Source organism: Pelobates fuscus, chromosome 5 (genome assembly GCF_036172605.1).
Source record: "Pelobates fuscus isolate aPelFus1 chromosome 5, aPelFus1.pri, whole genome shotgun sequence".
Taxonomy (NCBI): Eukaryota; Metazoa; Chordata; class Amphibia; order Anura; family Pelobatidae; genus Pelobates; species Pelobates fuscus.
Window position 1 is genome coordinate 169325885 of NC_086321.1, and position 24897 is coordinate 169350781.

General features: G+C 41.6%; 1 protein-coding gene across 8 annotated transcripts in view; it reads left to right on the top strand.

Moving 5' to 3' along the window:
* Positions 1-6219: 6219 nt before the first annotated feature.
* The window catches only part of GIT2 (GIT ArfGAP 2), a 101329-nt gene continuing 82651 nt past the window's right edge, over positions 6220-24897 (top strand). For 3 of the 8 annotated variants that reach the window (XM_063454652.1, XM_063454659.1, XM_063454658.1), the window contains exons 1-2: positions 6221-6457; positions 24433-24566. In XM_063454652.1, coding sequence (XP_063310722.1) covers positions 6406-6457; positions 24433-24566 — 186 coding nt within the window. In that variant the 5' untranslated portion in view covers positions 6221-6405. Of the gene's footprint in view, positions 6458-24432; positions 24567-24897 lie in introns of all 8 variants that reach the window. The other 5 variants (XM_063454655.1, XM_063454653.1, XM_063454660.1 and 2 more) reach the window with 3 other exon arrangements.

Sequence of the window (24897 nt, forward strand, 5' to 3'; positions counted from 1 at the left end):
TCCTTGATCGGGAAATGAAGAAGGATGGAATCCAAAATTTGAGAAGAATGGAGTCATTTTGCTACTAGCGTGTACTGAGTTGTTGTATGAGAACTCTGCCATTGGTAACCACGTGATCCAATCATCTTGTAAATGAGAGCAATAACACCGCAAGTATTGTTCAAGACATTGGTTAACTCTCTCTGTTTGTCCGTTGGTTTGAGGATGATAGGCTGAAGATAATTTACGTTGAATGTTGAGGGAGGAACACATCTCATTCCAGAATTTGGAGGTGAACTGTGTTCCTCTGTCTGATATGATTTCTTCAGGAAGACCATGGAGTTTCACGATGTTGTTGATGAATACTTTTGCAAGTTCAGATGAAGAGGGTAATTTCTTTAAAGGAATAAAATGGGACATCTTGGTGAAACGGTCTACCACCACCAGAATGGTGGTATGATGTTGCGAAGGAGGGAGTTCTACCAAGAAATCCATTGAGATGGACTGCCAAGGTCTTTCTGGAACAGGTAGGCTCAGTAATTGACCGAATGGTGGATGATGGTCAGATTTTGATCTCAGACAGGTTGGGCAGTTTTTGACATAAGATTCTATGGTTCTGTCCTGGCGAGGCCACCAGTAATATCTTTTAGACAGCTCCAGTGTTTTTCTTGTACCAGGATGACCAGCCAGAGGAGAATCATGAATCAAGGAGAGTATTTTATTCCTAAGCAAGGGAGGAATGTATAACCTGTCTTTGAAGTAGTACAACCCGTCCTTTTTTGATAGATTGTCTTGTTTGGGAAGTTCAAGATCTTCTTCTTTAAGATGTTTAATCTCATCAGTTAATGACGAAATAATACCTATGATTTTAGGAGGTTGAGTTTCGTTTACAGGAAGATCTTGGTGAATTCTGGACAGGGCATCTGCCTTTTTATTTCTGGATCCAGGTCTGTAGATGATTTGAAAATTAAAACGGGAAAAGAAAAGATTCCAGCGTACTTGTCTGGCAGAGAGTGTTTTGTTGGAATGAAGATATTCAAGGTTCCTGTGGTCGGTATAAACAATTACAGGAGTGCGTGTGTCTTCAAGTATGTGACGCCAGTTTTCGAATGCAGCTTTAATACTTAATAATTCTTTTTCTCCTACAGGATAATTGCGTTCAGCAGGAGACAAAGATCGTGAAAAAAAAGCTACTGGATGGAGAGGATCTTGAGGCGTTTGGTGTTGAGAGAGTACAGCCCCGATAGCTGTATCAGAAGCATCCGTTTCCATGACGTAGAGAAAAGCAGGATTAGGTAGTTGAAGAATGGGAGCACTTGTGAATCTCCGTTTTAATTCATCAAAGGCTGCTTGAGCCTCTTCGTTCCAAGCAAAGGATCGTTTACTGCTATTGAGCAGGTTGAGGGGATGAGCAACCTTAGAGTAATTTTTAATGAACTTCCTATAGAAGTTGGCAAATCCCAAAAAACGTTGTAAGTCTTTAGTATTAGTAGGAGTAGACCAGTTGACAATGCAATCTATTTTGGAGGTATCCATACTTATTGAATGAGGGGAGATAACATATCCCAAAAAAGTGATTTCATTGACTTCAAATATACATTTTTCTGGTTTTGCGTATAATTTGTGTGTTCTTAATCTGGATAATACCCATCTCACGTGTTTTCTGTGTTCTTCAAGGTTGTTGGAGTAGATGAGAATATCATCTAAGTAAATGATGACACAAACGTCTAGGAGATCTCGGAAGATATCGTTAATGAAATGCTGAAAGGTTGCAGGGGCGTTACATAGCCCGAAGGGCATGACAAGATATTCGTAAAGACCATATCGGGTTCTGAACGCCGTTTTCCATTCATCATTGGCCTTGATTCTAACAAGGTTATATGCTCCACGAAGATCAAGTTTAGTGTAGATGGTAGCTGTTCTTAATCTTTCAATCAACTCATTGATCAGGGGAAGAGGGTAACGATTCTTAATAGTTATTTTATTTAAAGACCTGTAATCGATGATGGGGCGTATAGTCTGGTCCTTGTTTCTCACAAAAAACATGCTGGAAGCGGCTGGTGAACAGGAAGGTCTAATGAACCCCTTCCGGAGGTTTTCATCTAGGTATTCCTTGAGGGTTTTTAGCTCTGATTCAGAGAGGGGATAAATATGTCCAAAAGGGATAGGAGCACCAGGAACAAGGTCAATCGGACAATCATATGGTCGATGAGGAGGAAGTGTCTCTGCTTCCTTTTTACTGAACACATCAGCAAACTCCGAATAGCTGGAAGGTATAGTGGATTCCCTAGTAACATGCAAAATGGGGATGTGTTGTAGACATGTTTTCTGGCAATATGCAGAGTTAAACGTGAGAGAGAAAGGAGCCCAGGTAATAAGTGGGTTGTGAGTCCGTAACCAGTCTATCCCCAATATTATAGGATAAAGAGGAGAATTTATGACATCAAAAACAAGAAATTCAGAATGGACATAATTAGTAGTAATCCTTAAAGGGACAGTTTCAAGGCGAATGGGCCCCGAGGAGATTAAGGAGCCATCAATAACTCTGACAGAGACGGAATTACGTTTTTGAACACAAGGAATTTTATTTTTTGTAACAAAGGATGAGTCCAGGAACACCCCATTAGCACCGGAATCAATAAGGGCCTTAGTAGTAATTCTTTCTTTGTCCCACTGTAATATGAGAGAGACAGAGGAGAAATGAGAGGTTGGTTTAGAAGGAAGTACTCTCATTATAGCCGTGGTAGAACCATGCTTACCGCCTCTTGGACGTTTCAATAGGGGACAGTCTGGGACCACATGTTCTTGCGAAGCACAGTACATGCAGAGGTTCAGTTGTCTTCTTCTGGTTCTCTCTTCTGGAGTAAGAGGACTTCTCACAACCCCTATTTCCATAGGTTCAGCGGGAGTTATAGGTTTCTCCGGTGCCTTTGAAGAGGTGAAGGGTTTTTTCCATAGAGAGCTAGTGAGTGATTTCTCAGCTTTTCTTTCCCTAAGTCTTCTGTCGATACTGATTGACAGTTGAATAAGTGTATTTAGTGTAGTAGGTAGTTCAGTTCTGGAGAGCTCATCTTTGACAGCTTCAGATAACCCAATACGGAACTGGTTACGTAGAGTTATGTCATTCCACTGAGTTTCAGGTGCCCATCGTTTAAATTCAGCAATGTAATCTTCAACAGGCCGGTTTCTTTGCTGCAGTGTTCTAATGGTTAGATCTGCAGTCGCTTGTTTGTTTGGGTCTTCGTAAAGGAGAGACATGGCTTCAAAGAATTCATCCAGAGAATCCAATATGGGATCATCATTCTCAAGAAAGGAATGGGCCCAGGCCATGGGTTCACCTCTCAAAAATGAAATAACAGAACAGACTTTAGATCTTTCTGTGGGATATGATCGGGGTTTTAATGCAATCAACAACTTGCAAGAATTGATGAACTCTCGGTATTGGGACCTGTCTCCAGAGAATTTTTCGGGGTTGGAGACAGCAGGGTCACTAGCCGAGTGTGTAACTGTGTGAGGAGTATGGGTTTGCAAGTCCCTTACATAAGTAAGGATTCTTTCATTGGTGATCTGTAGATCTTGCATGCCTTGAGTGAGAGTATCCACCCTTTGGTTTAATCTGGTGATTTCAGAAGTGAGATCTGCTGTATCCATTAATTAGGCTTGATCAATCTGTAACGCTCAATTGTTGATAAGATGGAAACAACTGCAGATTTCTGAATTTGATAACGTTTATTACTTTAAAATAAAAAAGATAATCAATTTTGAACTGTCTCTTTAATTCCTGGCAGGTTATAACCAGCAGCGGTGTTTGAAGTTGTTTTAGGATAAGGTAACTTTAACACAACCAGCGAGAAGTTCCAAATTAGGATGCAGATAATTAATAAGTGGAGCAGAATGCAAACCACTTAGATTAGAGATGGTTTTATATTAAACTTGAGCCAATCTGGTTTACTTAACTTATGAAGGAGAGATAATCCAAATTGGTGATGGAGGTTCCACAGAGGATCGAGGTTGCAACAGGCAAGAGAATGTCCAGAAACAGTCCGAGGTCGTAGGAGAGGAGAAGGAGGGTAAATGATTAAACAGTCCGGGTCCGATACACAGTAGAAGTAAATATCCAGTTTGAAGTTCGCGGGAGCTTTCGAGTTGATCAAGCACTGTGGTGTTGGCGCGGACTCTCTATGAACCCTGGGAACGACCACGTCATAGGAGGGGGAGTGGCCGCGCTCCGAGAACCCGGAAGTCCACGGTTAGCGAATGCCGGAAGGTCTGACACACACATTACCGATATCAATATGCTCTGTATGAAGTGTCAGTGTGAGCCCTGCTTATGGCACACATTACCGATATCAATATGCTCTGTATAAAGTGTCAGTGTGGGCCCTGCTATGGGCACACATTACCGATATCAATATGCTCTGTATAAAGTGTCAGTGTGGGCCCTGCTATGGGCACACATTACCGATATCAATATGCTCTGTATAAAGTGTCAGTGTGAGCCCTGCTATGGGCACACATTACCGATATCAATATGCTCTGTATAAAGTGTCAGTGTGAGCCCTGCTATGGGCACACATTACCGATATCAATATGCTCTGTATAAAGTGTCAGTGTGAGCCCTGCTATGGGCACACATTACCGATATCAATATGCTCTGCATAAAGTGTCAGTGTGAGCCCTGCTATGGGCACACATTACCGATATCAATATGCTCTGCATGAAGTGTCAGTGTGAGCCCTGCTATGGGCACACATTACCGATATCAATATGCTCTGTATAAAGTGTCAGTGTGAGCCCTGCTATGGGCACACATTACCGATATCAATATGCTCTGTATAAAGTGTCAGTGTGAGCCCTGCTATGGGCACACATTACCGATATCAATATGCTCTGTATGAAGTGTCAGTGTGAGCCCTGCTATGGGCACACATTACCGATATCAATATGCTCTGTATGAAGTGTCAGTGTGAGCCCTGCTATGGGCACACATTACCGATATCAATATGCTCTGCATGAAGTGTCAGTGTGAGCTCTGCTATGGGCACACATTACCGATATCAATATGCTCTGCATGAAGTGTCAGTGTGAGCCCTGCTATGGGCACACATTACCGATATCAATATGCTCTGCATAAAGTGTCAGTGTGAGCCCTGCTATGGGCACACATTACCGATATCAATATGCTCTGCATGAAGTGTCAGTGTGAGCCCTGCTATGGGCACACATTACCGATATCAATATGCTCTGCATGAAGTGTCAGTGTGAGCCCTGCTATGGGCACACATTACCGATATCAATATGCTCTGCATGAAGTGTCAGTGTGAGCCCTGCTATGGGCACACATTACCGATATCAATATGCTCTGCATGAAGTGTCAGTGTGAGCCCTGCTATGGGCACACATTACCGATATCAATATGCTCTGCATGAAGTGTCAGTGTGAGCCCTGCTATGGGCACACATTACCGATATCAATATGCTCTGCATGAAGTGTCAGTGTGAGCCCTGCTATGGGCACACATTACCGATATCAATATGCTCTGCATGAAGTGTCAGTGTGAGCCCTGCTATGGGCACACATTACCGATATCAATATGCTCTGCATGAAGTGTCAGTGTGAGCCCTGCTATGGGCACACATTACCGATATCAATATGCTCTGCATGAAGTGTCAGTGTGAGCCCTGCTATGGGCACACATTACCGATATCAATATGCTCTGCATGAAGTGTCAGTGTGAGCCCTGCTATGGGCACACATTACCGATATCAATATGCTCTGTATAAAGTGTCAGTGTGAGCCCTGCTATGGGCACACATTACCGATATCAATATGCTCTGTATAAAGTGTCAGTGTGAGCCCTGCTATGGGCACACATTACCGATATCAATATGCTCTGTATAAAGTGTCAGTGTGAGCCCTGCTATGGGCACACATTACCGATATCAATATGCTCTGTATAAAGTGTCAGTGTGAGCCCTGCTATGGGCACACATTACCGATATCAATATGCTCTGTATAAAGTGTCAGTGTGAGCTCTGCTATGGGCACACATTACCGATATCAATATGCTCTGTATAAAGTGTCAGTGTGAGCCCTGCTATGGGCACACATTACCGATATCAATATTCCATGAAAGACCCTCATGCAGCCCTGTGGCTGAGCATCATGGGTAATCCTGTAACCCTGACACATGCCTGCACTACCACTAGAGGGGCACACGGGGAGTGACGAGCGCAGTGTGGGCGGGGCCATCCGGCCAGTCAGTCAGTGCGGGCTGGGTAGCTGCTGCTCTCCTCTCGCAGTGTGTCTGCCTCCTACCCTCCGCCTTCCGTCCCGGGACTCGCTGTGTGCAGCGCCCACTGCTGGCCCTTCATCTCCCCGCCGGCTCCCAGCTCCCCGGGCCCTGTCCTCCCGGCTGCGGCCGTCATGTCGAAGAGGCTGAGAAGCCCGGAGCTGTGCGCGGACTGCAGCGTGCAGGGTGAGCGGACTGTCACCTGGCCGGGGCCGGGGGAGGGGGAGCTGACAGCCTGCACACCCTTCCTGTGCCGGGCAGGCCTGCTACCACGGGCCCCAGAACCCACTGGCAGACTGGGGGCCGGGTGGGGGCTGGCTGCAGCTGATGGATTCTGGGGAGGACTGTGTCTGCTGGGGACTACACCTCCCTCGACGCTCAGCCAGCCTCTAGCTGTGCCCACAGGCTGGCTGAGCTTCATGGGAAATGTAGTTCACAACAACTGCTGTGCTGGGGGGTTTACTCCTCATTTTGAAGGGGATATTTGGTGTTTTTTTGGGGGTGGCTGGAAGGGTCACATTATAGTTCAGGATTTATGGTATGCTTTGTTTTTGTTTGCAATTTATCATTTTACTTTATCATTGTCCAAGGAATATGTTCACTATGTGTCTGTTTATTAATGTGATATTTTGTAAGGTAACTAGGAATCTGGGCAAATCATATTACTGTGACTTTTGTTGTTGTATCAGTTATTGTTGTGGTCTGTTTGGGTGAGTACTCCTAGATGACACCTTTTTTGTAGGAGGGTTAGCTTGATACAAAAATAGAGGACAATGACAACTCGCTTTAGAGATCTCAGACCACTGATATTTTTTTTTCTCTCTAACTTTTATTATGTATTGTAGCAGATGACATAGTTTAACATTTGTGGTATTGTTTTCTTAAGGGTTTGTGGATATGTTTGCCTTGACACGCTACAAACCCACATAAGTATATTTAATGTCCTATGCTCTCTGCACTGAAACAGTATTTTTAGTTATTGATACTGACAAAAATGTTTTTCTAAAGTGGTTTGTTGTGTTGTTTGTCACAAACGTTTTGCATATTAAATTGAAATGTAAGGAAAGGTAAGCCTGTACCTTTAATATAGTTCTGCATATGTCAGTTATTTACTAGAAGCAGAATTGTCAGGAATTGATTAACTTGACATTTTATGCCGTTTTAGTTATTTAGGGTAAACTCTGATATTCTCTGGTGAATCCCCAATAATATGAATAATATGTGTCAGTAAAACCCTACCCGGTTATTCACTAACCAAGACTTGTTGGGAATTGACTAGTAAATTTAAATTTTAAGATACAACGGGCAGAAATGGAAAAATAAAATCTTCAAGTCACCCTTGGTTCCTACTTTGGCCTAAAATTTGAAATTCACTTATTTTGTCACATCTTATGTCTCATATTCCTGCAATACTGAGCTGGTATCTTATTTTAAACTGACATTTAGAAACCTGTGGTTATATAAACCCGCGTATGGGGGTACGTGAACAGGACCAGTGGGTGTTTTAATATGTATCTTCAAAAGTTAGTGGTATTCAGCATTACAGGTACTTGTAGAATCTGTAATAATCTGGTTAATTGGCTTTGTACATCTGTCATTTGTGTATTTGGAAAAGAGTTTGCAAAACACTCAACAACTGGATTGTTGTCTATAAAAGTTTTGGTACTATATTTACTCATTTTTTTTATTTAGATTTTTTTGTTTTTTCTCCCAAAACTCTTTTGATTCATCTCTTAATTGGCATTTGTGGCTTGAATTATACATATTGTTTATAAATCCACTACACCATGCTGTTCAACAGATAAGAGTGCTTAAAAAAAATGCTACATTTCCTTTGCAAGACATACATAAAGTGAAAATATTTAAAATGTTCTCAGAATTAAGAATATTATACGCAGTTACACAACTGGTTAAGTGGGGCGTTTACTGCTTGCTTGTAGATAGAGCGGATAAGATCTTGCTTTTGGCATGTGTGCCATTATGTTGGAAACCTCCATCATAGAATCACTGGTCATTGACTATTGAAAGCATCTACATGATTCACAGCATTTAATGTTGCTTGGCATAAGTAGATATTGACATTATTCATAATTTTATAAACTCTGTAGAAAGCTCAAAATATAATATTATAAACTTTGTACAAAGTAGGCATATTTTTATGTAGCAGTAATTGTGTCATGTATGTTTGTTCTGCATGATTGGACAACCTTTGATTCTTTGCTATGCTTATTTTTATTTATTGATTTGTACATACTACATACACTGCCTGCTGAGAAAAGGATACGTGTAAATGTCTTGACTGTGCTTGAACCAGAAATCTTGGTGAGATAGACATCCTGTCTTCCTGTTTTTAATACGGTTTCTTCTTATTAGTGACAGCAGTAGAAACACATGCCCTTTTTTGGGTTGTGTTGTGTAGAGGCAGTCTCTGACATCTGTTGCATATCATTTTAATGTGTAATAATTCTAGGTTATTGTTTTTTTTTTTTTTTTTGTAAAGCATTCCTTTTTTTAATAGTTAATTTCTAGCTTAAAATTAGTTATGCGTACTTGTTACATGAAATCTATGTTGGTCAAGACAGGAAGAGAATTGCAGAAGTTTGTTTTCTATTCTACTGTGTACAATGGGTACATTGCATTTTCTACTGATGCAGTGTAAATCAAACTTGTAAATATACATGCTGATGGTTCGCTACAGAGCACAGCTGAATTTTGCCTACCTTCAGTTTCAGTACACACCCTTAGTGACCCAACAAGTTTGTTTTTGTTTTTATCCTCATGAGAGCTAAAAAACACTTTATTTCCTTTATGGTCTATACTTCCAAAAACCCAATGAGGCTGAGGTAAGAGACGTGCAACCTGGTTATTAAATACATAAGGGTCGACTGATATCATTTTTCCAGAGCCAATGCCTAAACCGATTATTGATCTAATTTCAGACCAATTGCCGATAACTGGTGCCAATATGCTATACATTTTAAAATTTTGAATTACACAATTTCTATGCAAATCTGGCATTAACTGAACATGCTGACATCAGTCACACTCCTTTCACTATCAGGCAGCCAGCACATGCCGGGATTGGTGAGATATCATTATGTACAGTACCGTTATTGATAGGAGTTTGATTAGAGTGTGACTGCAATCACTGAGAGTCAGTACATGCTGGGATCACTGTGATCCAAGCATGTACAATGCTGTTACTGATAGGAGCATGATTCTGACACCAATCACTTTCCTATCACTCTGTCAGCTAGCCCAATACAAAACAGCTGATTATTCATTGCCTCAGCTCCCTGCATTCAGCTGAGCTCCGCATTTGGGGACTCAATGAAAGGGGTAACGTGAGGTGCTTCATTGGCTGGCGGAAGAGCGTGTGTGGTGAGTAAGTTTCTGTAATATCCGTAAATTACAATGTCGATACAGATTATTGGTAAAATGCTGAATATCGTTTCCATCAATCGGAGGAACCGACAAGTCTATCCCTAATACATACCCCATAAGTTGCTGCTGTTAGTCATTTTGTTTCAATTTAATTTCAGGTTAATTAGCACAGTATATTTAAGTGGCACTGTCAACCCCCCACCTCCTACCCATGAAAAATTTGTATTTCATAGAGAGAGAATCTTTATGAAATACTCATTTTGACTGCGCTGGAATTTTACTAAAATTCCAACCTAGTCATGAGAGATACAGAGAAAAAGTAGGGACTATCTGTCTGCATGTCTCCTCCTCCTGACTTTCATAGACTCAGGGCGGAGTCTAAGTATGAATCCCAACATCCGTCACCAGTGGTGGCCGCAGGGAATTGGCTATTTCTATGGAGGGGATCCTCCATGGATCGCAATGCTGTATTCTCGTGCTTGCACTAGAGTACAGCAGTGATACCGGCTCTGGGTGCTGAAGTGCCAGGAGCAGACCAAAGAAGATGGTAGCATTGGCAAGGCACAGGTTAAGGTAAGTAAATCTCACCTTCCAACCCCCAGCAGCAGTGTCTCCGTCTGGGGCCTTTGCAATTTTGGCAAAGTCCACAGACGGTGACAGTGTGGCTTTCAATGTATGCAATTGTTTCTCTTCTGGTATTGCCTTTAGAAGGGCCCTGTCATTATTATTTTTTTTCCCCTTTTTTTTTTTTTTTTTTTTTTGAGGGATATCCGCGCTGGGTCATGGCTCTGCCTCCTCCGATGTTGCTCAATAAGGGGATGCTCATTTGCATGCGCGACTAGTGCCACGTACGCATTAGGCCACCCCTATAGGAATCAATGCTATAGGGAAATGACTTACTCTGGATGTCCTCATCCAGAGTGTGAGGACGCCCAGCGTCAGTTACCGGAACCAAAAGTCAGGTAACATTCCGGAAGCGTCTCTAGTTGCTGTCTTAGTGCTGCAATGTAAACATTGCAGTTTCTCTGGAACATTGCAGCACTAAGTGCAATAGGGACACTACCTAGACCACTTCAATGAACTGAAGTTGTCTGGGTGCCTATAGTGCCTCTTTAAGGAAAAGTAGTTCCTTAGATCCTACATGTCCTTATGAATTAAAAAAAATAAAATACAGCACTAGTGTAAAAAATAAATAAAACTTAAATGATTCTGACACTGGGAAACAAAATGCTGATTAGATAAAGTGTATTTTTGGTGACAGAGGCACTTTAAAAAAAGTAGAAATTAAAAATAATGGACTGAATTAGTTTTGCATTTCCTAGAAGCTTGCTTTCATGGCTTACAACAGGGTCTTATGCCAATAGGCTTATTATATCTGTGACAGTACATTATTAAGATTTCCTTTTCATGAATTGGTGTAGTGGTGTTTGTGCATGTGCAATAAATTACTTCATTTTAGATAACAGTAGTTAGAAAGTGTTTGATAAAGATTATACAACTCATTTATTAGTTTTATCAAAAAGGTATATCATTATTTACTTAACATAAGATAAAACCATTATAAACTTCCTGCAATGATTGTTAGTTTTTTAGTGTGTGGCAGAAGATTAGTTAGCTAGATAAAATATACCTACTATCATGGTGGGCCCAGCATTCCTATAGTAGTTAAATGACCGTTTTAAATAAGAATCTGTAATTGGGATAATTGCCCCATATCCAATTCCAGTGATTGTGGGATTGATACCATCTTTGATCTGTGCCAAAATAAATGCATTTTGCTATAGATGGGTAGGGGCATTATGGAGTTCTTTATGTCATTCTTTCTTAAAGGGACACTGTAGGCATTGTATCTGCTTAATTTCATTAAACTGGTTACAATGTCTGGAGTCCCCTGGTACCGTCATTTCACTTAGCATTAAACGTGTTTTAATTCTAAAATCCATCCCTTCAGCCCCAGTCGCCAAAGTTGACTGGAGTCTCTCCGGAACTCTTCCACCTGACCAGGCTGCAGCTCTCTTTTTCCAGGCAGGTATCGATTCCTATTCAGCTTCTTTTCCAGGCAGGTATTCACACTTCTGCCTGTAATATGACTAGCAATTGCCTTTACAAAGACACTTGCGGCTCTCAAGTCTAGCTCTCTCTTTGATTTGTCCCGGGTTACAGGACAAACCGTTCCAAAAGGTACTAACATGCAATTCTTTATTTTTGGACAAGGGCTAGCCTTTAGGGACTAGTCCTTGAACATGTGGTGACACATTTAAAATACAAATATATAGAGCGTTGGAGAACAAGCAAATTAATAATTAATACTTGAACAATATAATAGAAGTAACGTTTTCAAACAGAATAAAAAGAAAGCAACAATATATACATTTAACTATGTATTTATTTGCCCTAATTTGAATACCAGTAATATGTAAATATACACTTCCATTCAGCCAACAGAGGACGCTGCAGAATTATCAGGTAACCATGAATAGTTTTCATTTAAATTGCTACCATCACAAGCCCCTTTCAGAGGCTCTTGCGACATGTCCTTAGTCTGTGGGCAAGAGACTGGCCTTCAAGCCTCTTCAAAAGGGCATGGGAGCTCCTGGCACACAAAAATGCATAATTAAATGCAAGCACGTTTTCATTTCGGCTAGATCTACTAAACAGTGATTTTTTTTAATTATGTATTTGGCAGTGGAGTGTCCCTTTAAGTGGTTTTAGTTTGTCTGCAAATCTATACTTTTGCCAGAAACCCGTACACTACAGTTTACTATTTCATGTTTTGTATGTTTTTTTTTAATGAACAGGTTTTGTGTTTTAAATAGAGAATCATTCCAGTTACATCTTTTATAGGAAACACTAATGTGGAAATTTAGACTGAAATAAGTTTACCGTAATTCATGGTGTGCTTCTTGGAGCCTAGTTTTCCTTTGTTTTAATAAACTGCCAATATTTGTATACATTTTAACTTGTACTCTACTTTCATGTAATCCATGAACAGAAGTTACAAATTGACATTATTATATAATATTATTGACCATTGTTATGCCTAGTCATTTAAAGTTCTCTTAGATGCCAGATGAAAAAAGTCTGATTGGCTATAAGGCTTGCTTGTACATAATAATATATCTAATTTAAAAAAAAAAATAATAAAAAAAAATTGTGTAGTTGGGTCCTCCATTCAATATCTACCCTCCATCTAATGAGTTTGACACCCCTCATTTAAAGTGTTACTCAAACCACCATGACCACTTAAATCAGGACTTGACACATTTGCTTTGAAACTAAGAGGCAGCTAAAAAAGTTAGGAGCCAGATTTTTTTTTTTAAACTTAAAGCTTTATATTCGATAAAATACAATTCTTAAAGGACCACTAAAGCTTAATGTAGTTGTTCTGGTGTCTATAGCCTGCCCCTGCAGACATTTTAATGTAAACACTGCCAGTGTTTACATTGCTTCCTAGTGACACCTCCAGTGACCATCACTCAGACGGTCACTAGAGGTGCTTCCTGTGTCAGTGCTGCAAAGTGTGCAGCACCTACATTCAGCGTCTCCACACCCTGCATGGAGATCCTGAAAGTTCCCCTTAGAGATGCATTGATTCAATGTATCTCTATAAGATGCTGCTGATTGGTGCAGCGTTTTGCAGCCAATCCTATGGGAAAACATTGGATTGGCTGGGAATATCAAGCTTGATAATCTCTGCCATAGAGGCAGGCAGACGCACGCATACCATGACCGACACGTACCATGACCGACACGCGCACGCACGCATGCACATACCATGACCAAGACGTGCACGCACCCACCATGACACGCACGCACACTCCCAACAAGACATTAAAAAAAACTTCATCCTGCAGGCAGAGAACGTGCAAGAAGAAGCTCTCTGTCCCGCCCTTCCTCCCTCCCGCATTGGTATTTTGTTCTTTTTTTTTTTTTTTTTAAAGCTTCCTTTCTCCTCCCCATTCTTTCCTGGAGTACGTTCGTGCGCTCTGAGCCGGGTTATTGGTCCAATGACAGGCTTCTCTATGAGAAAATTAGAATGTGATGCTTTCTAGTGCAAATTTCTTCTGCATTGTATTGGCAAGATTTTTTTGTATTTTTTATATATATGTTTTTGTATTGAAAGTACTTAATTTTTGGAGCTGCGTCTCAATGTATTTCTTATCGGTATGCAACAGTAAATATGTTACATTTGGATTTCAGACTTAATAGTAGCACAGAGAGACATACCATAAATAGGCAATATTTGTACAAAGATAGATGGCAGTCTTCACATAATCATGCTTTAGGTACACACGTGGTTTTGTGCACTCATCCTTTTTTTGTGGCAGAGCAGTTAATCTGTATACTGTGTGAAGAGGAAGTGCATGACTGTGGGAGACATAACCGTTTTAGTGTTGGTGTTTGTGTGTGTGTATGTAAACATAAATATATCTCCTATCTATCCTAATTGAGATCTTTTCTAATTAAGTATATTAGTTAGGAGCCAGACTTCAGGATGGTTTCAAGATCATATTTCTTACACGTTTCATACCTGTTCAGTGGTATGGTGTAACCCATAACAAAAAGGGCACTATCTCTTACCAATATGACACAACTATAAGTGTGTGTGTGTCTCTGTCTATCCCCATGGTGAGAAAAAAACTAATCGTGTGTGTATTCTGCACTTGCCATCTAATTCAGACACCATGCCACAGTGCTATCGCTAGCCTCAATACACAATCCCAGAAAACAAGCACACTCTTTGGGCTTTTTAAAGTCCAGCCTTTATTTACATTGTTGGCAGTGATACACTAAAGTCAACGTTTCAGTTCTCATCCGGGACAAGACAAATAACATAATATATGCAAAGAGTTTAAACAGACCCGGGAAGCTTGACAAAGAGAATAAATTGACGAAAAAAAGTCTTACTTAGTGATGTTATGTGTTAGCTCATAAAATGCATGAGCTAATGCTACTCTGTTAACTAGGATTCCATAAAACATATATCCACCTAAACTGATGTCTTTTTAATATTGCATGCAATGCCACAAGTGCAAGTATAAATAATCCGTTAAGACAGGGCTCAACATATCTCGGATGTTAGTTCGCCATAGCGACTAGGAGATTTGTCCTGGCGTCTGCGATTTGTACGCCCTTCAGCATACAAGATGACCGACTAACTGAGATGGGACGCGTGCAGGCGGCTCGTGTAGAGAGAAGATGGCCGTGCGGACTGGCAGGCGGCTCATGAAGCATGAAGAGCGGAGGGAGGGAGGCATGCAGGCAGAGTGAGTAGGCGACGAGGGAGCCATAATCTCCCTGCTCTGCTCCCTCCCGGGAGCCAGAATATGACGTAATTTCAGCCCTGGCATACTAAATTGGGGGTGACAAATAGTGGTGCCATTTTTATTTTTTTTTCTTTCAAAAAAGTAATTGGTCTCCAAACTGATTTGTGTGTAAATTACAGGTGCGGCTAAAATATTAATTTCATGCAAGAACTGATGCATATCCGCTTCACTCCCAGTCCAAATTTCTATTCGTACCCAGTTTGATAATACGACCTTCCAGGTGGGTGATGGACATTTTTAAAGTAGGTAAAATAAATAAAATGAACAAAATTAGTTTTACATTTCGTAAAAACATTTTGTAAAAGATAATTGTCTCTTGTGGGATAAATCCATACTCAAGAGCCTGGTTCAGTACCTTACTAATATTAATATTTTTAAACAAAAATGTAATTCCGGCATTGGATCCGTATCTACTTACTGATATGTTTAAAGGATCACTATAGGGTCAGGAACACAAACATGTATTCATGACCCTATAGTGTTAACACCACCAATCCAATCACAGTGCTTCCCCATAGGATTGGCTGAGACTGACAAAGAGGCAGATCAGGGGCAGAGCCAGCATTAATTCAAACACAGCCCTGGCCAATGGCTGTTAAACCAGCGGTAAACACGGAGTTCAACGTAGACATTATTCAATTCGTCCAATGTCATTTATTTATTTATTTTTTCATTCAGAGTTTCTTTATTTTGTTGTGCATAGGAGATTACAACATTGCTTGTATAGCCACAACAGCTCTAACAAGCGCGGTGTTCATAGAGTGATAAACATATTTGTGGCATAAAAATAACTTGCACATTTTTTGATTAATTAGACGTTTCATAGTATTGCTAACAAGTTTAGCGTGAGAATAGTGAAAGTAGAGAAACATAAGCTTAATATCGAGTAGAATTTTAGCAAGTATGTGCCATGAGGAACAGTGCACTTTTTACGTAATTTTTACATACATCAGTGAAGGCAAATATGTGCATCAAGGATAATATGTAGCTTTACAGTTTCATGGTATAGCGTATTATTTAACTACAGAACAGAAAATAACATAAGCCTACAGCACACAGTTTAGTCAAATTATGTCACAATGTATGTCAGTCTCAAAATGTTATATTAATTGAAGTCTGAATATCACAACAGTGTCAAGACATTATACTGATTTGATAGCCATTTATGTCAGGTGGTTCTAGTTGTGATAAAGTTATAAGTTCCGTCGCACTCTGTCACTTTAGGGCAAAGTTTAATTATGGTGTGAGGCGATAATTGTTTCTAATGATAAGACAGTACATTTAGGCATAGAAAAAGAGCGCCTATTTCTGCATGAGGTGCCTATCTGGCATATCTAGCCTACCTAGTCTAGGCTAACGTCCAGAAATTTACCCTAAGTCAGTATAACTGTCAGTTTAATATTGAAGCATTATATAAACTATAGTAGCCATTAATGGCACAGGTTTCCTGTGTTTATTTGGGCAGTGCAGTCCATCACTACCTGTATACTGGTTCAAATCATAGTTAAGCATATTTGGCTAAACAGTAATAACATAAATCAGTGCAAAGCATAGTATCGGTCACGTCATGTTATAAAACAAAATTATTCCCTCCTGAGAAGGAGAGACCTAAAAAAGGGGAAGAAAGGGCCTACGTGAAGTCCCCAATTAAGCACCAGTGAGAATGTGTCCCAGTGGTCAAAAAGGGGCCTTGTGCCGTGCACGTGCGGCCGGGCATAATAATACACCCTGAGGTAAAATAATAAAAGGAAGAAAGTAAGAGAATGGTAATTCAGCTATTGATCTGGTCCCCCTCCCCCCCCCCCTCCATCCCAGTCAGATCCGGCAGTCCATGAGATTCAGATGTAAACAAGCAATTCTTAATAGCCGTCCGAGATGGGCCACCTATGGTTCAGCTGCATTACCTCCCTCGGGGTGCCGAGCCCCCATCTGTCCTCTCCAGGCCGTGCCCAGCTCGCCTATTGGGCCTCTCATGATGCCGTGGGCACTCAGGAGCAGAATCTTCCACTGGACTCCCCCACCTAGAGTCCGCGGGCTGTTCGCCCCCTGCACCTCCCCGGCCTCACTTAAGTCCCTGCGAAGTGTGCGCCCACATGTCTCACCCGGCGCCGGCCACATACTTGAGGCTGGTGCACATCCCCCACGGCCACCGGTCCGCCGGAGGGATCACGCAAACCCGCCCCACAGAGCTCACGACACCAGGGACAAGGCCCTCAGGGGACCCCTCAGACCTAAAGGCCAGGGCACTCACGTCTTTGGCTGGCGGGCAAACAGTGTGGAGGATCCGTCCGGCGCTCAGCAGTACCTGGGTCTGCTCAGCAGTACCAGTTCCGCGTATAGAGGCAAGGGAGTTGTTCTCCTTTTCGCTTGCGTGTGACCCTTGGGTTGCCAGTCCTCCATCTGTGCTCCCCGGGACCTGACCCTCCAGCGAGGCACACGTGTGTACCGTGGGCACTCAAAGTCCAGATCAGCCCACCAGACCCCCCTCCAAAAGTCCATGCGCTGACTGTCTCCTGCACCTCCCCAGCGCCACAGTCACCGCTATGAAGCACCTAGTCCTGCATGTCTCACCCAGCGCCGGTCCACACTTAAGACCGTGGGACCCTCCCCGCGGCCATTGGTATATCGGGGGTCCGTAGTCCCCAGTCCCACAGGGCTCTCTGCGCCAGGGACAATCTTCTTTGGGCCCCCCTCAAACCCAGATGCAGGGTCCTCTGCTTCTCCAGGGAGTAGGCCGGCTAGGGACCCATCTGCAGGTCAGCAGCTGTCCGGGTCTAAGCTGCGTTTGAGCACCTCCGCTTGAAAGAAAGCAAATCTTCTGGCGTGCTGTTCTCTAGGCAGACTTTGCCAGTGCAGGCGATCGGCCCGAGACCAGCGCGGGGGTTCCGGCGCTGCGAGGGCCACCGCCATGGGATCGGGATAACCCCCGCCGACTCTGTGGGGGGAGCGGGGCCACACCACCGGCAAGCACCGGTCGTGCGATGTCGGTCTCACATTGCAGGTTTGTAGGGCACTTCCATACTGCCGGCCCCACTCCATTGCCGCTTGCATCCAGGCTTTGATTTCTTCATCTGTAGCTCAGGCGTTTTACTGACAGTGAGTGGCCGGCTCAGACATGCGGGTCGCCACTTGTCAGGCTCTGGTGTCAGAGTAGGCCGCATGCGGTAATTTCACCTCAATCCTGGTGGTATCGGGTGGATTTTGGGATCTACTTGTTGCCAGAGAGTTCCTCAGGCATATGAGCGGTCCGTGTGCAGTATTTCAGCATATTTTCAGACTCCAGGCCGGAGCTGTGTGAGATGGCTGCCAAACAGTTCGGCGGCCCGGCCCCGCCCCCGTCCAATGTCTTTTAAATCAAATTAGGTTGTTTCTGTATCTCTGTAGATCATCAAAAAAAGGTTTAGTTTTTTTTTTTTTTTCTTTCACAGTTAACAGTTGACAAACATGAGGTTGAACATGAAATATCCGTACAAGGATGCAGTAACCTATGCATAAAAAGACAGCACATATGGAAATGACAGGTGGTATGAATGAAATGGTTTATTGTACCAACAAGCCATCAACATTGACACTATAGTTTTGAAATCTTTGCCTTAAAAAGGTAATAAAAAAAACAAAACAAATTCCAGCGCTGCGCCGGTCTTCCTGCGGCTGTCCCAGCCCTGCTCTGCCTCCATTGAAGATCTTGGCCAATTTAATGTTTTCTGTATGAACGTATTGGAAAGCTATTCCACATTCACAGCAAAACGCTGTGCTGCAGCAATCGGCTTACACTCCTAGAGATGCATTGACTCAATGCATCTATATGGGGAACATTCAGAGCATGGCCATCGGAGTGACTGTTACTAGGCAGCAATGTAAACCCTGCCTTTTCTCTGAAAAGGCAGTGTTTTCATTGAAAGATCTGCAGGTACGGGCTGTAGACACCAGAACAACTATGTTTAAGCGGTACATTAAGCAGAGCAATTACATTTATCTTTTGTTATAGAAATCTTGTGAGAAAGTGGTCTTGAACTCTCCCATTAGATATCTTAAGTGTCCATGTGCAGCACAAAACCGGCACATATTTAAAGAAATATATCAAATGCTGCTATATTATTATCTATCAAATAAATGTACAAACAATGTGTATAAATCCATCTTTGTAGACATAACACCAGTACAGGGGTACTGATGATGCTTCCTTTGTCTGTTACACATCTCTTCATCCTGTCTGTCCTTTGTCTTGATGTGTAGGGCATTCTCTCTTGCCATTGTATTGTTTAGACAACACCACACTTCCTACATTGCATTTTTTGTGTGTGGCTTTTGAAAATGTAAATATACCGTGATGTGACACTGAAGGAAGGCACTTCACATGCTATTCCTGTTAATTGCCAGGACTTCCCATCAAAAGTTTTTTTTTTTTTTTGTTTTGTTACTTTAGAGTACTTGCTGTATCCTCCTGTATTAATCCTGCTTAGGCCTTTGATATTGGCAGTCTATTCAAGTAGTTATTTAGAATATGTGTGTATATATAGTGTGTGTAAACTTGCCAGGCATGGCCTAAATCATTTCTTGCTGCATTGTTTTTACGTGCATTTCACTACTGCTCACTGATTGTTGGCCTGAATGGTCTAATCACTAATGGGTTAATTCACTCGCGATCAAATTTGTAGTAAATCGGAAACCATATAACAGTGAGAGGTTGAAAGCAGAACAGTGGATGGGCAAGTTTAAAGAGGCTTGCTAGTGATGCCTAAAATGGGCAGAGCTGCCCAGAGAAGGGATGTGGCAGCCTCTTGTGCATGCATACCAGGCTGACCACCTTTCTGGCCAGTCCCACTCAAAGCAGTTCGTGCAGAGTGTGCTAAAGTGCCGTGTACATGGTCCTAGTGGGCTTGCAAAGGCTGCAGACCGTTTTATCACCAGTGGAGGGAAAAATGCATAATTTGATGTATGCATGTTTTCAATTGTGGTATATCTATCTACGTTAATTGTATTTATTTAATTTTGGGGGACAGTGGAGTGTCCCTTTAACTTAAACATGTCCTTTCATTTCTTGAACAGAGGGGTTATCTAACATCAGGCTTGCTTGTCATAGGTCCCAGTTTAAATCTCTCTTTATAGATTTTATTCTTACAGTGTGTTTTTCCCATTAACATAAGCTATTCCACTTTCAGATCCGCATGTGCTGTTTATTGAGGGAAATCTACCAGTGTATGATCGGTTCCAGTTTTAAGTACCATTCAATATGCAGATATAATTACAATTATTTATAGTGCTAACATATTTCACAGCGCTGTACAATGGGAAACAAGAGAAGCATTACATATATGATACATGGGGACCAATAGGTGGGGGGCCCTGACCCAACAAGCTCACAAACTAAAAAGCTTTTGCTGACATTTATGACTTAAAGGACCACTCTAGTGCCAGGAAAACATACTCGTTTTCCTGGCACTAGAGTGCCCTGAGGGTGCCCCCACCCTCAGGGACCCACTCCCGCCGGGCTCTGGGGGGAGGAAGGGGTTAAACTTACCTCTTTCTCCAGCGCCTGGTGGGGAGCTTTCCTCCTCCTCTCCTTCTTCCTTGCGACGTCATCGGCTGAATGCGCATGCGCGGCAGGAGCCGCGCTCGCATTCAGCCGGTCGCATAGGAAAGCATTTACAATTTTGTCAATGAGACAGCCACTAGAGGTTTTGGAGGCTGGATTAACCCTCAGTATAAACATAGCAGTTTCTCTGAAACTGCTATGTTTATAAAAAAGGGTTAATCCTAGAGGGACCTGGCACCCAGACCACCTCATTAAGCTGAAGTGGTCTGGGTGCCTAGAGTGGTCCTTTAAGACTATTCACTTTTTTACTTATTTTTTTCACGTCATCTGTTTTTTGCAAATCTCCTTCTGCAGAGTAACCACGACCAATAATAGGAGGTAAGATAAGAAGCAATTTCTGTAAGTTCTCCTGGCCTGAACTGGCCCCCTGCAATATTTATCAGAATGCTTCAGTGTCTCATACTTAACATGCTACTAACTAGACTATGATTGTGTCTACAAGGTGACTGCGAGGTTAGCTGTTTACAAATGACCACAGCATGAAATTACTTTGCTCATTGGCGGCAATGGGATTGCAGGGTCACTGTAAGTGATTGCTGCCTCATGCTGCACAGGTTAAACTTTAGCTATTTCTGTGGCTCTATTTTTCTGAAGCCATTGTGTCAGCAATGTCTTGATTTTGCCAGACTTTTTCTTTGTCATATAAGCTTGCCTGTTGGACCTGAATCATTTCATTTTGTTTATGTGAATCAGGGGTGAGTTCATACTATTTTAGTTTGTAAAGTGTGATGATAGTTTCTAAATTTGCTTGTTAAAATCCGCAGACTAGGCCAATAATTTTAAAACTAATTTGTGGCATGTCTGTACAGCAGATAATGACATTGTGTTTCTTCTGTGTCCTTGTCTCTGGAATCAGTGTGTGCATGGCCTCTTTGTGGTTATTGACTTTTCTCATTGGTTTTCCATGGGAACCCAAAGTGAAGCCAGCAAATCAATGTTATTGAGTAGAGCCCCATAATTCAATGTTTCATTTAATTATCCGTTTAGAATCTGGTGGAATTTACATTAGGCCTGTGCCTTATGCATGTGACATTAAAAGCCTAGCACTCTGTACCGGGCTTTATAATGTCAATTCTGTGCATATTTAACATCTGTCATCAGCACGCACTGCTTTCTGCCGTCAGACGTGAACATCTTCCTCTTGCAGACAGAGTGCATGCAAGGGAAATATTGCTTCCTCCTCCCACACTCCCTCCTGCCTACCTCTGTGCACATTGGTGTTTGGTTTTTGTGTGTTTAGTTAAATTTTTTTTATTTTTATTTTTTTACTGTCCTTCCCTTTACCTCACTTCTTTCTTCCTCCTTCCACCCCCTTTCCTCCACCTTCCACCCCTTTCTGCCTTCCACCTCCCTTCCTCTCCTTTTGGCAGGCTGGAGTGTACGCATGCGCTCTGAGCCAGCGAAATGGTCTGAATACAGGCTTCTATATGAGGCATCCAGGCCTATTCATTGCAATGAAATGGTCTGCGTGCAGTGCACTTGCTGTTTTTAGCCCTGCAGTCTAAAACCTCGCTGTTTAGTAGATACTGCAATGTTTTGAATACTGGGCTAAACACACCTCTAGTGGCTGTCTTCCTGACCGGCACTATCTCACTCATTACGTGATTGATGTTCTAAGCATTTGATTGGAAACGTGTGCAGTGCTGCCACACTTGCACTTCTCATTCTAATGCTTCTCTATGAGAAGTTGGTGGGGGATTGTCTAATCTAAATCGTGACAATACAATATAGTGTTGGGAATACATGTTTGTATTCCTAACACTATAATGTTCCTTTTAATTCTGTTCAGATAGATTCATTCATTGATTGAGAGCACTCCGATGATGCTCTCAGCCAAAGAAGGATAGACATCTGGCAGCTCTACTGAAGCAGGATATGACCATGTTGGCATGAGAGGATTATCAGCACCTGGTAGGAGCTAGGTAATGGGTAAATTATTGTAAAGTGTTTTTTGTCTCCTTAATGAAACCAAATGATTTTGCTGTAACTATAGATATACCACTTTTGGTGGTGTGATCAGAATATTCAATTCCTTAGTAAATTCACAATGGTATTACCGTAACTGTGTAACTTTTTTTTTCTTCTATTGGTTATGCAATATTCAATTGCAATAGTTCTGTCATTCACATAAAAAATGTTTTCCTAGCTAGTGACCATTTCTAATTGGACTGAATCCTGAGGTAAAAATGGCAGCTGTCCATAATTCATACTGAAAAAAACCCCAAAAAACTTTGCACGTTTTGAAACCACAGCTTTGTCTTTCGTTTACTTTTTATGTTTGTATTTACATTTCCTTTTGTACTTGCTGCTTAACTTCCTCTTACTCATGGTTTGAACCATCCAAAGTATTAATAGATCCATTGGATGTTTTGAAATGATGTGAAAAGTGCTGAATTCTGGTCAGAATACCCTTCTACAGAACAATCTACCGATTAAAGGTTTCTTGTGTTCTGTTAAGTGAGTGCTGTCTGTGTTGTGACTTTAACTATTATGGATGCAACAATTTGGATTTTTACAATTATTAGAACACTGTCAGTGCCTTTTAACACACAGCAGCATTCCAGTGGAGAACATATGTAATCTTTTGAAATCCATATTTTTTTTTTACTTTAACTGGAGAGCTACTGATTGGTTTAGAGTGTCAGCTGACTGATCTAAGCTAATAAGCGGCAACCCTGCCCAAGTCTTCTGTTATCTAGAATTTCAAAAAGAGGACGACTGGATGATCGGGGGGGAAGAGCAATCTGGCACTGGAGCACAGACTTTAGGGTTAAATTGCTTGTTTGTGAACAGTTTTAACCCCTAGAGGTGAGCTAGCACCAGGGACCTCCAGGCACCATAACTTAATTCCCATGAAGTTGTTATGGTGCCCTTTACATAGGCTGGTGGTGTGTGTGTGTGTGTGTGTGTGTGTGTGTATATATAATCTCATACATACACCAGGTACCTTAGTTTGTGTCCTCTATAGGTCAGTCAAAAAGGCACTGACAACTTTATGAAATACTCATATTGACTGTTGGAATTTCACTGAAATTCTAACCCAGTCAAGAGCTATACAGAGACAGTATAGGTGTTTTTATGCTTGCAATGTCCCGTTAATAAATTAATTAGACTTGCTTTTTTTTGTTCTAGGGTACCGCATTCTACATGACTACTGAATGTGTTGGAATATTATACAATAATATGCTGGTTTTATCCCTTGGTGGTGTAAATCAGAACATAACGTTTTCAGTTTTTATATATTATCTCTCTAAATAAAATAATCCATTGTTGTATATAAATTGTTCCTGTTCTGACAATGTGTGCAAACCTGGAAAAGGAGGATTGACCAATGCAGTGTGGATGCTGGTTTCTGTGGTGACTGCCACACCTTTAGTAATTTAGACCACTTTTCAGAACACAACACTTTTTATACATTACCCGTTTAATGTCTTGCATCTTCTTATTGCATCCAGAACCACATGTCGTGCAGCTTGAAATGTTGCATGCATGGGTTCAGTGATCCAGACACCCTAAAAATGTCACTTTGTGTGCGAATATACTTTTATTCTAATGTCCTAGATTTATTTGAAACAAATAGAACTAAATATCCCGGAAGAAAAATTGCAAATAAATGGTTTATGTATGTATGTATTGTTTGCATAACTGTCTCTTATATCCATGCAAGGATGGGCAGCTCCTGATGGTTATTTGATACTGAAAACTTCACCAGGAGACATCAAAACTGTAAATCCACTACTGGGGAGATAACTATGTGCTTTCAGGGCTGTGGGGCAATTATGCAGCTCAGATATTGAGAATTTTTATTTGCTAAAAATTCTGTTAACTTTTTATTTTTATATTTTGTCTTTTAGACCCTCGCTGGGCTTCTATTAACAGAGGAGTCCTAATCTGTGATGAATGCTGCAGTGTTCATAGGAGTCTGGGAAGGCACATATCACAAGTGAGGCATCTCAAACATACCCCATGGCCTTCCACCCTGCTGCAGGTACATACACTTTATCATGATACCAAGCATTGCAAAATCTCTAGAGCTGATCAACATGGAGTCATCGACATGTGGGCCCCAGTGTCATGGTTGGAGTATATATTTTAAGGGCTAAGTAAAATTAGAAACATGCCTCCAGTTTCTGTATTTCACTTTGCAGGAATGTAATATAAAATTGAGAAACGTCCACTTTACGCCTGAAACGTCAACCTGTATATTTGTTCTTCGGATTAATAGACATTTAATTGTGCCTTTTAAAAGTCCAGTGAATTTGCTGCTGTGAGATTTGGGGAAATCACTTAACAATCGTTCTTCTACTACCTCAAGTTTA